General features: G+C 41.4%; 1 protein-coding gene across 1 annotated transcript in view; it reads left to right on the forward strand.

The window, feature by feature from the left end:
* The window catches only part of LOC140468013 (adhesion G protein-coupled receptor E3-like), a 52,197-nt gene that overhangs the window by 18,527 nt on the left and 16,122 nt on the right, over positions 1-17,548 (forward strand). The window contains exons 7-14 of the mRNA XM_072564159.1: positions 1,454-1,512; positions 2,966-3,067; positions 4,702-4,879; positions 6,147-6,266; positions 11,841-12,040; positions 12,699-12,869; positions 15,779-15,976; positions 16,750-16,982. Of these exons, the coding sequence (XP_072420260.1) occupies positions 1,454-1,512; positions 2,966-3,067; positions 4,702-4,879; positions 6,147-6,266; positions 11,841-12,040; positions 12,699-12,869; positions 15,779-15,976; positions 16,750-16,982 (1,261 nt within the window). The remainder of the gene's footprint in view (positions 1-1,453; positions 1,513-2,965; positions 3,068-4,701; positions 4,880-6,146; positions 6,267-11,840; positions 12,041-12,698; positions 12,870-15,778; positions 15,977-16,749; positions 16,983-17,548) is intronic.

Below are 17,548 nucleotides of genomic sequence, written 5' to 3' on the forward strand. Positions count from 1 at the left end.
AGCTCCCTTTGTTCATCCAGACTGTCAGCTTTCATTAGCCTACTCTGCTGTGGCATCATTGACCATCTCACCTCCAGGCACAATTCCTTGAGAACTCCCATAATTCCATTTTATCTGAAACCCAGTTGGTCCAAAATTTTTATTTTCAATTCATCACTAAATTCATCCTACTGTCATGAGTCCTATCTTCACAAATCATGACTGGAATCCAAACCTGTCATCCTTGAGTTGCCATTTACAAATATGTTTTTGTATGCACCCTGTGTTTAAATTACTTCAAACAGATTCAAATGCTGTCATATGACCAAATCAGCTCCTCACAAAGTGAGATATTTTGTGATTATGACAAAGATAAACTGTCCATCTTTGGCCCTCTTGACCTGTACACAGTCATTGATGCAGTTGACTGCACCATCCTCCTCAAACCCCCTCACCATTGTTGTCCAGCTGTGTGGGGATCTGTTCTTACCTGGTTCCATTCATTATCTGTCTCATTGTAGCCAGAGATTCCCTGCAACAAAAACAGAATTTGCTGGAAAAGCTCAGCAGGCCTGGCAGTATCTATGGAGAGAAATCAGATTTAATGTTTTGGGTCGAGTGACCCTTCCTCAGAACTTTAATTCTGATTTATTTCCACAGATGCTACCAGACCTGCTGACCGTTTCCAGCAATTTCTGTTCTTGCTTCTGATTTACAGTATCCGCAGTTCTTTCGGTTCCTCTGTAACAATCTCTCCTGCTTTCTCCCTCACTATTACCTCTGGTATCCCCAAAAAATCTGCCCTCAATCTCTCCTATTTCTCATATTACACCTAGCCAGCATCATTCCAAAGCATAGTGTCTGTTTCTGTAGATACACTTATGAAACCCAACTCTACCTCACCTTAGCTCTCTCAACTGCTTGACTCCTCCATTAACTCTGATTTCTCTCCACAGATGCTGCCAGGCCTGCTGAGCTTTTCTAGCAATTTCTGTTTTTGTTGCAGGATAATCTCTGGATACAATGAGACAGATAATGAATGGAACCAGCCCTATCAGACTGCCAATAGGGCTTCCAGTACTGGATGAGCAGAAATCTCCAATTAAATATTGGGAGATTTGAAGTCATTGTATTTTGGTCCCCACTCCAAACTCCATTCCCTTCACCTCCAACCCCAGTCAAACATTAAGCCAGCCTGATTGCACCACTGGCATTGTTACATTGTGTGCAAATTTGCTGCTTCATTTGCAGAAACAATGATTGCAACTTTATTGTCCATAAAGCATTTTGAAAAGTACTGTAGTCGTGAAAGGCACGAGATAAATGGGTATGAGTTTTACTTAAGACACTCTGGGAATGGCAATAAATGTTGGCTTTTTCTTCATCCACATACTGAGAATGAGTAAAAGTGAATATGTACACATTTCTATTTGCTTTTGTAACTCTTGAATTCCATGTTTAAATGTCTTCATAGACCCGAATCAATTTAACATTTCACGGTGCAGTTTCATCCACTGGGACCAGCAGATTCAGGTATGTTACCACACCACATTATATTGCCATTCCAATGAAATAGCTGTAACAATAACCATGTGTGAAACATTTCAATCAAATGTTAACCTTTAAAGAAAGCAATATGCATTTTGGGGAATAGAGCAATTCCACATTGCCAGTGCTTTGCCCTGAACGAGTTTGGATTTCATCAATGAGGCAAAATGGTTTATGAGTGTTTCTTTACTATTATGGGACAGTCTAAAATGGAGCTGCCATCTGTCAAAGGGTAGAATCTTCCACTCTGATCGGTGATGAGTTTGGAGGTATGAAAGGCATTTAATGTGGCATGGCTGATCCTGCCTCCATTCAGATTAGGTTCTGAGCAGGAGCTCCCAGGTCGAGTTGTCAACCCCACCAATGAAGGACTTCTGATCTTCATGACTATTCCATGACCTCTGACTGTTGCCAATGAGGATCCACAATAGGTCAGATTGAAAGGGCAGCTTGTCACCTCAGTGGGATCGGTGGGGCCCCACAATCAAAGGCACTCAGTGCCTGGTCAGGAAACTGGACATTGGATAGGGGTGTGACAAAGAGAGTCACCTACTGTGCTTATTACCAGTCCTGCTGTCTACTTCTATCCCTACGATCTCCAGCCCATGAACCTCCTCCCCACAACATTATTTAGCATGTTTTTAGGCTGTAAAACATAGGAGCAGAAGTAGACCATATAATGTGATCACAGCTGATCTTATAATCCTCATCTCCACTTGCCTGCCATTTCCCCATCATCCTTGATCCACTTCATTATTAAAAATCTGTCTATCACAGCCTTGAATATACTTAACAATCAGCCTTCTGTAGTAAAGAATTGCCTGGAACGTCAACCGTCCTGGAATTCTGTGGGTGCTCTTCTTCCAGCAATCACTGCCCCCTCAGCCTCTGGCTGGCAGCTCTCACCTTAAATGAACTTCGAGCCCAAGGCCATGGTTTGAGGGAGATCCAGGCCTTGGCCTTGTCAGTGTCTGATTGCCATGTGCTTCAACAGGCTTCCCGAAAAGAGGCATGCCTGGTTGCTTGCTGATTCACTAGCCAATTGGCAAGACATCTAATGCTATAACAAGAGTCCACTCCGAGTTTTGGTGAAGACCATTTTCACCCATTCTGAGTCCAAGTTTGGAACTTACTGGATACAAGGAAATATTTCCTCTTCTTTGCTCCAGAGCTATATCTCACACCTCAATGCACATGTATGCAGGTGAGCATGTGCTATATATGTAGCTGAATACACAGAGCATTCACATATGTCTGATAATTATCAATTATGTGTTGGTATTTATGAAGTGTTATGCTTGTGATTTCTTTGCGCATGTTTGAACCCTACATACCTTTGCTGACCTCTGAAAATTTTGCAAATTATTAATTCCCAGTGGACTGAGATTCACTCTGTACTCCTAAAGATGTTCAAGCTTTGTTTTCTTCCTTATCACAGAATCCCTGGTATACATTGCATAGATATTGTTCTGAGGTTAATTCGATTGTTGGACTGGTGAATGAGCAATGTCAGGCCCAGGATGGTGAGCCTGTATTTCAGGTTAGTCACAGCAGATAGCACTTCATTTTGTTTCTTCACGGGGTTAAATTGGTAATTCAGCCCTGGAAGATTCCAGAACTCAGGGCCTATGTGCCTGAAGGCATGGCTGCATTATGAGGGAGTAAAGGAGTTGGGGAATAGAAAAAAGAATTGAATGGAAAGAGTGTAAAGATGTTAATGCATTTTACAATTGAACGAGATTTCATAGATAAGGAATGTGGTGGGTGAGGGTATGAAGCAATTTGAAAATGAGGTTTAGGAGCCTGGGTATGTCGGAGCGCAAAGTGGTGATGGTGAACAATGGATATGTGGTCCACTATTTGCAATAACTGTTGGGTGCAGTTTCTGCACTGGATTTGCTAGTCACTCAACCTGTCCTACGATATTGACAATATAAGGCTCGTATTCACACCTAGCCTACCAAATAATCTACATCCCATATATGTTCAAAGTGAGACTCTGGAAAATGTCACCTTTTTTAAGGAATGGAAAAAGTACTGGCCTGGTCAGCCATACCCACCTCCCATTAATGAATTGAAAAAGTTGTTTCCCTTAACTCACAGTTGCCTCTCTCAAAAGACCATTATTGCTGAGGAGCTCCAACACCGGATCTGCTGCAGTAGCTCAGCCTTCTACAAGTTATGGGAGAAAGCGTTTGACAACAAAGACCTCTATAAGTCAACAAAAGTCCTATGGTACAGTTGTCAACACGTTCCATTATTGCAGTGAGACTTGTATATATATCAGCAATGTGTGATTGCACTAGAGAAATTCCCCCAATAGTGCTTCTGCACCATTCCCCAGACTGAAAGGGAGGGCTGCTGAACCAACACTAGTGTCCTACATGAAACCAGCTACACAGCATCCAGGAAACGCTCCTGCAAAAACAATGACTGTCTCCCCTTCCAGGTCCTGTTCTCTCACAAGTTCCATAGGAGGACAAGAATAACTTCTCTGAAGTTTTCCTTGGATGGCTGCAGCATTGAGATGCACTTGCTACCAATCTTTAAAAAAAATGGTGACAACCAGTCCAAAAAACTGCGTCATGCTTTTGAGTTCATGATACCTTAATGATGAGGCAGAGTGGTGGCGAGGAAGGGAAAAAAAAAGCAAATCCTGGATCCCACTGCCCCCTGAGTACCCTGCCCCAAGTGCCCAAAAGTCTGCAGGCTGAGAATTAGGTTGTACAGAAACACACAAGATCATTTTAGAAATTGGCTGTACTGAGTAATGCCATCCTCAGATTGAGAGAAAACTGACTATGGCAATGGTGTGTTAGAACTCAACAGGCAAGCAGCAGAACTTTGCAGAATTTCAAGTTTACAGATTGTGGAAGGTGAGGGACATGATGGTGGAACTTGCAAAGATTATGCCTGGGATAAGGCAGGAGGGGATTTTGATGGAGCCAATGTGAGGTTGGGAGCTCAATCTTGGGTCAAATAGCAGTGAGGCTATGAAAAGCCAGTTCAGTCTGAGGCTGTGGCAAGAGCAAGGGAAATGGAATTGATGGCTAAAGGACAGAGTTTGTGGTTAGAACATCATTAAATTTTATAAAATAATTTTTATAAAAAAGGCTTAATGTTTATTTGAATTGAATTGAATTTATTGTCACGTGTATGTCTTGTCTTCTACAGAAAATTCTTTCTACTGCAAATGAACTGCTAAGGAATGACTCCTTATGGGGGAATTTGGAAAACGAAAAATGGTTTTATTTGGCTTCTATATTCCTGCAATCTGTGGAAAACACTGTGATAATTGCCAGTCTAGATTTACCTGATCAAGGAAAGAGAATTGTATCAACTGAAAATATTGGTAAATTCAGCAGACATATTTGATTTGAAATGCTTTCTTGAAGCAAGTGAGTGGTTGATATGAGGCATGGCAGCTATTGACATTCTATGCAAGACAGATAATGTGAAAATTATTGAGAAAATACTCCTCAATCAATCATTCTTCAATCACTGGGATTCAACTAATTGACAGTTCTTTTGTCTAGGGAACACACTTGTGCCACTAACATGGAAAGTCATACAACACCAAAAGAGTAATGTTCACTGTATAATTATCACTTTAAAGAACTGTAGAAGTTGCTTGGTTTTCAACCCATTGACTCAGGTGGGGACAGTAACAAGAAAGCCCAGCTGACACTCCCAGTGCAATGCTAAGGCAGTCATGCATTGTTGGAAACAACATCTTTCAGTTGACTTCAAATAAAGCTCTATCTGCTCTCTCAAGAGAGTATAAAAGACCCTTGACACTCTGCGGACAAAAGACAAGAGGGATATCCCTTGTGGTATGGCCAATACTTATCCCTCAATCAAGGTTTTCAAAAAAGGTTATCGCATTGCGGTTAATGGAAGCTTGCCGTGCACAGTTGATAGCCACATTTCACACATGCTACCACATTAACTATATTCAAAAAGAGACTTCATTGACTTTTGAGTGTTCTGAACTAGTGAAAAACGTCATTTAAAAACATATCCTGAGAACTTTAATTTTATTTAATACAAAAGTTGGAACTTCCTGAACTCGTGACTAAACGACATCTCCAGATGACCATGGCTGGTGCCATCTTATATTTTCATGGTCATCCACCCAAACCATCTGGTACGTTTTGGGTAGTTTTGCTGCCACCAATGTTTCTTGAGGGTATTGATCTAACCTACATATGCCATGTAAGGAATGATGCCTGCGCAATATCTTTGGCAGAAAATAAGTTCAACCTTGACAAACAGTAACTAAATTTATTACACAGTACTTAAGAACCAATTACATTATATCTGAGATGCATGAAGGTATCCTGTGAGACATCAGGAGCAGCTTAAGAGGAGGTTTACATTACTACTACTGAAACATTCTCAGACACAAATTGGTAACAAACACAGAACTGGTTAGGAAAGCACAACTGGTTAGAACACTTATTAATTCCTCCTTGGAAAGTCCCTCTATATCCTGACAGGCAGACCTTATTTAATGATATCAGTTGACTCTTTGCAGTAATAACTTCCTTTTACAACATCTGTGGTTAAATCTACTCACACTGGGAACATTTACATAGCTTCTTTGTTTTAATTTTTAGATCTGGAAATGCATAGCTTTCAAGGTAAAAGTGCTTCAGCAACTGAAATAATCAGACTCCAGACAAAAGGCACCTTTATAGATATTAATCGAAGTAGAATCAACAAAGAAAAAACAATGGGTAAATTAAATTTTTTCTGTTAATTATTTTCTCGTTCCATTTCTCTGAGAAGCCGACTCGACTTATTTTCATATCTAAATCATAGAGTGGAATTTTTCAGGTAATTCAGCTTCTGGGAATGCTGCAGGGAGGGACATTAGAACACCTGTAATTGGCAATCTAAAATGTGTCTGAGCTGTGGTGAATCGATCACACTTGGTGGCATTCTCACTCTCCAGAGGTGGTCATTCCCCACAATGCTGAGCAGCTCTGCAAAGACATTATCTTTATGTATGCTGTTTTGCTTTTTGGGTGTTCTACACTGACAAAATATTGAAGATGGTGAAGATGAATATGTACACTTAGGGGACATTGTATGAGTAAAATACTGCACTTACCTACAGCTAGACAGGGTCAAGAGCTTTGGCTGAAAATTGTAAAGGCATATTGAAAAGTATTCAGTTACTGAAAAGATTGCAAATTTGTTTTTGGGGCATGTCATCTCTGGTGAAATGGACATTTATTGCCTACGCCTAGCAGCCCTTGAAGAAGTGGGTGATGGAACTCCTTTCCGGCAGAAGGGGAAGGCACCTCCCCCGGTGTGCTGGCCAAGATTTATCACTTGATCAATATCACAAGAAAAATATAGATAATTTGGCTGTTGCTGTTTGTGGGGGCATTCTCTGTGTAAATTGCTGCACTCCCAAAATGACAACCGTAATTACTTTTCAAAAATGCCTCAGATTTGGGAATATATGAAGGTGGAATGTGCTATATAAATGCAAGCCTTATTATTCCATTTCAGTTAGTTCCCGATATTCTTAAGTGAAATTAGAATGTGCACCTTCAGACTTTCTTCCCGTGGAGGGTCAAGAGATTCATTGTTAGAATAGGTAGAATAGATTAGATTATCTTGTATTGTCATATGTACTCCAGGAGATGTTCAGGAGTACAATGAAAAGATTTTACAACGGTTGCCTCTGAAGAAGTTACCTGAGGTACAACTACCTAGTTACAAATCTGGGAGTCAAAGAAAAGTAGTGCATTACTTACAGAATCTAAAAAAAAATAAGATGGATAGGCAGGACTGGCAGCTTAATGTTCCAGGAACAAAATGCTACAGGAAGGATAGAAAGGGAGGGAAGAGAGGAGGGGGAGTGGTGTTTCTGATAAGGGATAGCATTACAGCTGTGCTGTACATTTGGATGGATCTGAGAAACAAGAAAGGGATGATCACCTTATTGGGATTGTATTATAGACCCCCTAATAGTCAGAGGGAAATTGAGAAACCAACTTTAAGGAGATCTCAACTATCTGTAAGAATAATAGGATGGTTATGGAGAGGAATTTGTTAAGTGTGTACAAGAAAATTTTCTGATTCAGTATGTGAATGTACCTACGAGAGAAGGTACAAAACTTGACCTACTCTTGTAAAATAAGGCAGGGCAGGTAACTGAGGTGTCAGTGGGGGAGCACTTTGGGGCCAGCGACCATAATTCTATTAGACTTAAAGTAGTGATGGAAAAGGATAGACCAGATCAAAAAATTGAAGTCCTAAATTGGAGAAAGGCCAATTTTTAAGGTATTAGGCAAGAGCTTTCAAAAGCTGATTGGGGGCAGATGTTCGCAGGTAAAGGAACGGCTGGAAAATGGGAAGCCTTCAGAAATGAGATAACGAGAATTCAGAGAAAGTATATTCCTGTTAGGTTGAAAGGGAAAGCTGGTAGGTACAGGGGATGCTGGATGACAAAAGAAATTGAGGGTTTGGTTAAGAAAAAGAAGGAAGCATATGACAGGTATAGACAGGATGGATCAAGTGAATTCTTGGAGTATACTTAAGAGGGGAATCAGGAGGGCAAAAAGGGAACATGAGATAGCTTTGGCAAATAGAATTAAGGAAAATCCAAAGGGTTTTTACAAATACATTAAGGACAAAAGGGTAACTAGGGAGAGAATAGTGCCCATCAAAGATCAGCAAGGCGGCCTTTTTGTGGAGCTGCAGAAAATGGGGGAGATACGAAATGAATATTTTGCATTGGTATTTACTGTTGAAAAGGACATGGAAGATATAGACTGCAGGGAAATAGATGGTGACATCTTGCAAAGTGTCCATATTACAGAGGAGGAAGTGCTGGATGTCTTGAAACACCTAAAGGTGGATAAATCCCCAGGACCTGATCAGGTGTACCCTAGAACATTGTAAGAAGCTAGAGAAGCAATTGCTGGGTCTCTTGCAGAGATATTTGTATCATCAGTAGTCACAGGTGAGGTGCCAGAAGACTAGAGGTTGGCTAACGTGGTGTCACTGTTTAAGAAGGGTGCGAAGGACAAGCCAGGGAACTATAGACCAGTGAGCCTGACATTGGTGGTGAGCAAGTTGTTAGAGGGAATCCTGAGGGACAGGACGTACATGTATTTGGAAAGGCAAGGACAGATTAGGGTTAGTCAACAATACTTTGTGAATCATGTCTCACAAGCTTGATTGAGTTTTTTGAAAAGTAATAAAGAGGATTGATGAGGGCAGAGTGGTGGATGTGATCTATATGGAGGCGTAAGGCGTTCAACAAGGTTCCCCATGGGAGACTGGTTAGTAAGGTTAGATCTCACGGAATACAGTGAGAACTAGCCATTTGGATACAGAATTGGCTCAAAGGTGGTGGTGGAAGGTTGTTTTTCAGACTGGAGGCCTGTGATCAGTGGAATGCCACAAGGATCGGTGCTGGGTCCTCTATTTTTTGTCATTTCTATAAATGATTTGGATGCGAGCGTAAGAGATATAGTTAGTAAGTTTGCAGATGACACCAAAATTGGAGGTGTAGTGGACAGCGAAGAAGGTTACCTCAGATTACAACAGGATCTTGATCAAATGGGCCAAGGGGGGGCTGAGAAGTGGCAGATGGAGTTTAATTCAGATAAATGCGAGGTGCTGCATTTTGGGAAAGCAAATCTTAGCAGGATTATACGCTTAATGGTAAGGTCCTGGGGAGTGTTGCTGAACAAAGAGACCTTGGAGTGCAGGTTCATAGATCCTTGAAAGTGGAGTAGCAGGTAGATAGGATAGTGAAGGCGGCGTTTGGTATGCTTTCCTTTATTGGTCAGAGTATTGAGTACAGGAGTTGGGAGGTCATGTTGCGGCTGTACAGGTCATTGGTGAGGCCACTGTTGGAATATTGCGTGCAGTTCTGGTCGTCTTCCTATCGGAAAGATGTTGTGAAACTTGAAAGGATTCAGAAAAGATTTACAAGGATGTTGCCAGGATTGGAGGATTTGAGCTACAGGGAGAGGGTGAACAGACTGAGGCTGTTTTCCCTGGAGCATTGGAGGCTGAGGGGTGACCTTATAGAGGTTTATAAACTTATGAGGGACATGGATAGGATAAATAGACAAAGTCTTTACTGGGGTGAGGGAGTCCAGAACTAGAGGGCATAGGTTTAGGGTGAGAGGGGAAAGATATAAAAGGGACCTAAGGGGCAACTCTTTCTCACAGAGGGTGGTATGTGTATGGAATGAGCTGCCAGAGGATGTAATGGAGGCTGGTACAATTGCAGCATTTAAAAGATGTTTGGATGGGTATATGAATACGAAGGGTTTGGAGGGATATGGACCGGGTGCTGGCAGGTGGGACTAGATTGGGTTGTGATATCTGATCGACATGGATGGGTTGGACTGAAGGGTTTGTTTCCATGCTGTACATCTCTATGACTCTAAGACGGTTAAAGGATTGATATTACAGTCCAGTAAAGAGTTTCAAATAACTGCAGTTCAATGCATGGTCTCACCTTGCCCACATCAGGCCCCAGTCCAACAGCCATCCCCCTATCCTCGTGTCCTCTCCTCACCCGCATTCAGCTGCAACAAGTTATGTTGCACTGCACTGGACTCATTTCTCATCACAACGCTCCAGGTCTCGTTCCCCTTGCGCTGCACTGGGACTCGCTTCCCTTGCACTGCACCAAGTCTTATTCCCCTCACACTGCCCAAGGACCCGTTTCTCCTTACATTGCTCAGGGAATGCTAAAAGCAAAGAAAAAGAGAAAGAATGAAAAAGAACAGGGAGCAGAGGCGGTCCTGCTCCGTGGCCATCTTACAGGAAAACTGAATTTAGGAGAGACACTTTTATCCGTGATATCTATGTTAAAATTGTATGGCGTAACTGACCTGAGAATAAACAACTCTAGTTATATGTTCTGCTGAAAGTTTCATTCCTAAATTGTAATCAACCCATTAAGTCAAAACAACCCATTAAGTCAATGCATGGTCTCACCTTGCCCACATCAGGCCCCATTTTTGCTCCATCATCAATCGTCTTAACACTAAACAAAATGTGCAAAAAAAAAGAGCACCACAATGTCTTTTTAAAGCTGCTGTGTCTTTTTCTCTTGTGTGTTGTTAGAATTGGTGACCAGGAGATAGATGTTTAGTTCTGACAAAATAATGACAATCCTGGAGGGTGGACAACCTGAATTGATCTGGTGATGACCTGCTTTGATAATGTAAAGAGACAGTGGTCAGTGGAGTGTAATATACAGAAGTGTAGTCGTAATAATAGATATCAGAATATTCTGTTCAAGATGTGAAGCTTGAAGCTTTGGGTGATACGGTGACTCAGTGATTAGCAGTGCTGCCTCACAGCTCCAGGGGCTCAGGTTCGATGCCAGCCTCAGGCAGCGGTCTGTGTCAAGTTTGCATATTCTCCCTATGTCTATGTGGGTTTCCCCCAGGTGCTCCAGTTTCCTCCCACAGTCCAAAAATATGCAAGTTAGGTGATTGGCCATGCTAAATTGCCCATAGTGTTCAGGGATGTGTAGGTTAGGAGCATTAGTCAGGGAAAATGGAAAGTAAGAGGGTAGGGGAATGGGTCTGGATGGGATACTCTTTGGAGGGTCAGTGTGGACTTGTTGGGCCAAATGGCCTGTTTCCACACTGCAGGAATTCTATGATTCTTAAATGTTGATGTTCAGAGGTAGTTGGATGTATACTCCTACATGGAACAATTATGAAGGCAAATGACATGCTGGCCTTTATAGCAAAAAGACTGGTATGCAAGGGAAATGAGTTCTGGCTATAATTGTGTAATACCACCCCCGAACACTGTGCATAGTTCTGGTCTCCATATTTAAGGATGGACATGCTTGCATTGGAGGAAGTATAGTGAACGTTCATTAAATTGGTCCATGACATGAGATGCTTGACCTATGATCAATGACTGGGTAATTTGGGTATACTTAAGACTAAAATAGGCAAATTGTTTTGGTTTACCAAAGATTCAAAGGAACAAATGGGTAAATATCAAAAAAGCATGTAAGACAACACTTTTCACAGTACCTCAGTACACGTGACAGTAATAAATCAAATCAAATCAATGGTATTGAAGTCCAAGATCAATCATGATATATTGAATGGGCTGAAAGGGCTAAATAGACTACTTCTGCTCTTATATCTCTTGGTCGTATGGGATGGCAGAACAGACTTGAACAACCTTGGGCATACTCCTGCTCCTATTTCTTGTGTTCTTAGGCAATTGGAATTATACATACGGATTAAAGACTGCATGGATTTCATTCCATAGTTAGTAATGTTTGACACTACTTCCAGGGGCAGATTTTGCTGTGGCAGCTTTGATCGCACTCAGCAACATGGATTCCATCCTGAATGGAAGTGTTTACAATCTTGGGACCACTGCTGGAAAACTAAAGCCATTCCGATTGATTTCAGATGTATTTTCAGCTGTCATAATCAATAACCACAGTGACGGATTTGACCAGATGGTGAACTTCACCATTAAACACACTGAGGTTTGTAAAGAGCTGTGTCAGTTTTGATGTACTGGTTACGACAGATTGGATGCTCGTCACGCACTGATAAACCTATTGTAAAATAGCAACCCCACTTTAGAGATGCAAGAGGGATCCCATCCAGTCAAGAAATTTAGTGAAAAAGCAGATGGGTTGCTTGTATGAGAAAATGAGCAGTTCATTAATGTGACGATCTTTTATCACACTATATTATCTGCTACAGGGACTATGTGGACTCAGTTATGAGATAAAACAGCTCAAGGATGATACAGCTAACGAAAAAAAGATAATATATTTAAGTTGTCTTTTCCTAGAGTTTAGCAAAATAACAAAGTTTTAAAAAGTCCTCCCTACCTCCAGTTTAAACACCTGACCAGCCAAATGATCTAGCCAGCCCCTAAGCATGCACTCACAAAAATTTGCACACCTGGTACTTATGCACATGCACAGACAAACACACATACATACGATTTCTTTCAGGTCTGTGATGGGCTAATGTATTGCTGTACTGGAGTGGAGCCTGGCGTGTTGCTTCTCTGTGGTTCAGGAACTCCTGTCAATGCCTCTTTCAGTGAATGTCATGTACATAGTCTATTTGCTCAGTTACAGCTAGACCAGTAACAGCGGCATGGTAAAATAAAATACTTGCTCTCCATAGGAAGCTAACATTAATTCAGAATTGCACTGTGCCAACTGGAATTACATGCCCGGGGAAAGTTATTGGTCTCCTAAAGGGTGCATTAAGGGAGTTTCCAACAGGACTCATACTCAGTGTCGATGCAATCAGCTCTCCAGCCTTGCTCTGCTGTTGACCCATTTCGAATGGCAGGTACGTTTATGTATTCTGAAAGTTTATTTGTCAATGTTTGTGTGGGGTTCATAGCCACTAGACAACTTGGGATCTGAATGTGAGGTTTAGATGTTGTAGTGGAAGGTCACAGGCTTATTGACAGTTTACAACTTGAATACAATATATTTTTATAAGATGGGAGGAAGTGTATCCTGGGGAGTTTACCCCAGCTGATGGGGGAGTGGGGTTTAAATCCTACACTTTACTGCCTCAGCGCCATCAGTGTTCTACTGAACCAAAGCATATATGATTTGTCATGGTCAGATGTTCCAATGCAAAAGACGATAGGAGCATGAGGAGGCCATTCGGCCCTTTGAGCCTGCTCTTCCATTCATCACGGTCATGGCTGATAATCCAGCTCAATGCCCTAATCCTGCTATAGAAACATAGAAGACAATGAATGTGCCTCATGTCATAGAGTCATAGTCATAGTCATACAGATGTACAGCACGGAAACATACCCTTCGGTCCAACTTGTGAGGTTTTATTGACAGCTTATTATTTATCGGCACTTTTACAATTTAATTTGTTTTATTTAGAAACTTTGGTGAGGAAACAAGTCCCATATGCAAGACAATATGGGGTAAACAAAGGATAGAGTGAGAACATTGGATTATAGGAATATAAGGGGACCATTTGGCCTTCAAACCTCTTGCACCATTTAATAAGATTGAGGCTGAACAGAGATGAAACTTCATAATCTTTGTCTTCACTCATTATACAACGACATGAACAAGGAACAGGAGTAGCCCATTCAGCCCCTCGAATATGGCTGATCTGATTTCAAACTCTTTATTACTACCCACCCCTGAAAACCTTTCACCCACTTCTTTCCCAAGAATCTGTCTACCTGTGCCGTAAAGTTCAAGGTCTCTGTTTCCACCACCCTTTAAGGGAGGGATTCCAAAGACCTGCAATTCTTTAACAGAAAAAACTTGAGCACATTCGCAGTTTTAAATGAACCACCTTTACTTTTAAGTAGTGAACTCTAGTTACAGATTCTTCATCAAGAGGAAGCATCCTCTCCACATCTACTCTATCAAGACCCATCAGCATTTTATGTTTTAATAAAGAAGCCTCTCACTTTTCAAAACTTCAGTGCCTACTCTGTCCAATCTTTCTTCGTAAAACATCTCACCCATTCCAGGTATTAGCCTTAGTAAACCATCTCTGTACTGCTTTCATACAATTATGGAATTCCTACAGTGTTGGATGCTGTGAGGCAACAATGCTAATCACTCAGACACTGTTCCACCTAGAAGCATCTGAAATGCTTCCAGAGCATTTACATTCTTCCTTAAATACTATGCACAGTACTCCAGATATGGACTTACCAATGTCCTGTATAACTGAAGCGTAATCTTTCCAAGATGGTATGGGGGAGGGTTGCGTTTTGTGGGGTTGATTGTTCAGCTGGTGTCCCTGGATCAAAGGTATTCATTGTTTGAACAATGAACTGTGAGTAGGGCAGGGCAACATCTTCTGAGAGCCATTCACATGCCCTGGTTCTGGGCCCCATCTTGACGACCCCTACAAGCCCAGAAACATTCTATCGCATCATAAATCACTTTTCATGTTCCTGTGTCCTTCACAATCTTGCAAACTCCAGAGGGTCCTCTCCCATTGGCAGCCACAGCCCCTTCCTTGTCACTGCTGACTGAGTTAAAAGCCTTCATACTGTAAGACAAAACAGAGTCTGGGAGACATAGGTGCGTAGAGGAAAGGAACTTCAGGGGAATGGCTATTAGCAGTGCCCCCAGCAAGAGATGGGACCATTCTTCAAGATTTGGAGGGAATTGGGATTTGTTGACAATGCTGAAGGGAATTGTGTAGGTTTCATATAAAATTGGGAATTCCTTGATTGCAATTTTGGAGGAAACACATCATCTATTTAAGACCAAAAAACTGTCACTGTCCTGTCACATTACAGATTCTACTTTCCTGTGGTCAACTATCATGGAGGTTAATAGATCAGGAGGAAGAGGACTAATGGGGTAGCATTTTCAAGGAGCTAGCAAAGGCTCAGTGTGTATTGTGAAAAGATACAGCACAGAAAGAGGCCATTCAGCCCATTGTAGCTGCTTCAGCTGAATAAACTAGCCACCCATTCTAATCCCATTTACCTGTGGCTTGTAGCTTCACAGTTTACATCAATTCAGATGCAGATCCAGGTTCCTTTAAATGAGTTGAGGGTTTCATCCTCAACCATCAATTGGACAGCAACTTCCAAAAACTGAATCCATCTGGTTGGAGAAGTTTTTCCTTCTGGTCCCTCTTTTTCTTCAGCTGACTACCTTAAATCTGTGCTCCTTAGGAATTGACCTCTCCACTGCAGTAAACCGTTTTTCCTTGTTCACTCTATCCAAGCTCCCATCATTTCATAAATTTGCTTTAACTGACCCTCAACCTTCTCTGTTTGAAGGAAAACAACTCTAGCCTATCCAATCTTTCCTCAAAGCTGCAATATTTCAAAAGCCCGGCAACATTTTTGTAAATCTCCTTTGATCTATTTCTCAACAATAATTATATCATTCTGTAATGTGCTGACCAGAACTGAACAAAATCTCCCTCTCTGACCTAGCTAAGGTGTTATTTCGTTCCAGCATTATATCTCTGCTTGTGAGTTCAATACCTTCCCAAAAGGAGAAAGCATTCGATATACCTCCTTTATCATGTTACCTATCTGTTCTGCCACTTCCAGGGAACTGTGTACATTCATCTGATGGTCTCTGATCACCTGTTCCTGCTCAGTATCCTTTTATTGTGTGCTACCATGATTGAACGTCGATCAATGCTTTCTGAATGCTTAACCAATGGTATTTTGCATAGTTAATAAGAGTCTCTTTGCACCAAAGCCTTTTAATGTGTTTTTTTTCTGCCCATTGTAGACAGAGCCTTTTGCCCTTACTGTAATTACATACGTTGGGATCCCTGTATCGCTCATGTGTCTTGCTGCTGCTTTTGGAATTTTTGCACTTTGGAAGGATCTTAAGAGCATGTTAACTGCCACCCATATGCAGCTGTGCCTGAGTCTCTTCCTGGCGGAGCTGCTCTTTCTAATCGGCATCAACCAAACCAAAAATCGGGTAAGTGAACCCTCCACAGCCAGCAACACAAGGGATACAGGTTGCACTGGGATCACAGTGTTTGTAATCCAAATTTAAGTACACTATATAAAGTTGTTCATGAGGGAAGAGGAAGATTTAAAAAGGTGGATGGCAGTGGTGGAAATCTTACCCAACCCTGGTAGTTTGGCAGTTGAGGTGCCCACTGTGTTCCACTCGTGTGCTTTCTCATCCAGGTTTCTGAGTCCATCTTGAATGGGTGTCCGAACAATATTGCATCCAATCCTGTCAATGGTGTGAGCCGATTGTGAAAGATTGAGATCAGTATATTTTCACCAAGGGTAGCATTATGGGATATAGAGCAAAGATGGGTCAATGATGTTTGTGTGGAGAACATCCCCATATATCAGAGTGGCAGTGAAGTAAGAAAATGCTGGAGAAATACACTATGTGTGGAAGCATCTGAGGAGAAAGAAGCAGAATTAATGTATTGAGTCTAATCTGACTCTTCTTGTTCTGAAGAGCAGTCATATCAGACTCAAAATGTTATTCTGTATCTTGCTCCATAGATTCTGTCAGACCTGCTGAATTTCTCCAGCGCTTCCTGTTGTGATTTCAGTTTTCCAGCATCCTTAGTATTTTGCTTCTAATTGAATAGCAGAACAGGCTTAAGGCCTAAATGGTCACTTTCCATTCTTATGTGCAAATATTTCTGCTGAACTTGTATAATGTCTTTGGGTCGATAACAATATGGGGTCTCTGAAGGACTATCACAGTGTTTTTTATTGTTACAGGTTGTGTGTGGGATTATAGCAGGATTTTTACACTACTTATTTCTGGCTGCATTTGTTTGGATGTTTCTGGAGGGTGTCCAGCTCTACCTCATGGTCAGAAACATCAGAAAATTGAGGATCACCCATTTGGAAAAAATTGGGAAGTTCATGTACCCTGTTGGCTACGGAGTTCCTGCAATAATTGTGGCTATTTCTGCTGCAGTGTATTGCAATGGCTACGGGTCACTCAGGCAGTAAGTAATGGCTCCTGTTTTTCCAACTTCACAATGCAAATTGACAACTTACTGTCGATTCATTTGTTAACCCTATTTTTGACTGATCGGAAGATAGGAAAACGCTTGTTAATTCTTTTGTGATCTTGGGATATGAAACTCTCCATCTCAGATTTGTGTGTATGAGTCTGACCCCAAAGACTTGAAGGCAAAGTCCAGCTTGAGATTGCCAGTGTACTACTGAGTGAGTGCTGCAAACAACAGCTTGCATTTCTATGGCTTGATTATGTGCTATATGTCCCAAGGTGCCTGACAAGAATGTTAACAAAAACATTTTGGATCCCAACATTGAAAGGATATATCAGGACAAGTGAATACATTTTTGATTAAGGAGACAGTGTCAAAACCCCATCTTTCAGAGACTGACAGTCATAAGTTCAAACCTCACAAAAGAGACGTATGCACAAAAACTCACATAACATGACAATGTTATAGATATTGTCTTTCAGCTTAAAACTATGATTTGGAGATGCCTGTGTTGGACTGGGGTGTACAAAGTTAAAAATCACACAACACCAGGTTATAAT

Source organism: Chiloscyllium punctatum, chromosome 46 (genome assembly GCF_047496795.1).
Source record: "Chiloscyllium punctatum isolate Juve2018m chromosome 46, sChiPun1.3, whole genome shotgun sequence".
In the NCBI taxonomy this organism is placed as follows: domain Eukaryota; kingdom Metazoa; phylum Chordata; class Chondrichthyes; order Orectolobiformes; family Hemiscylliidae; genus Chiloscyllium; species Chiloscyllium punctatum.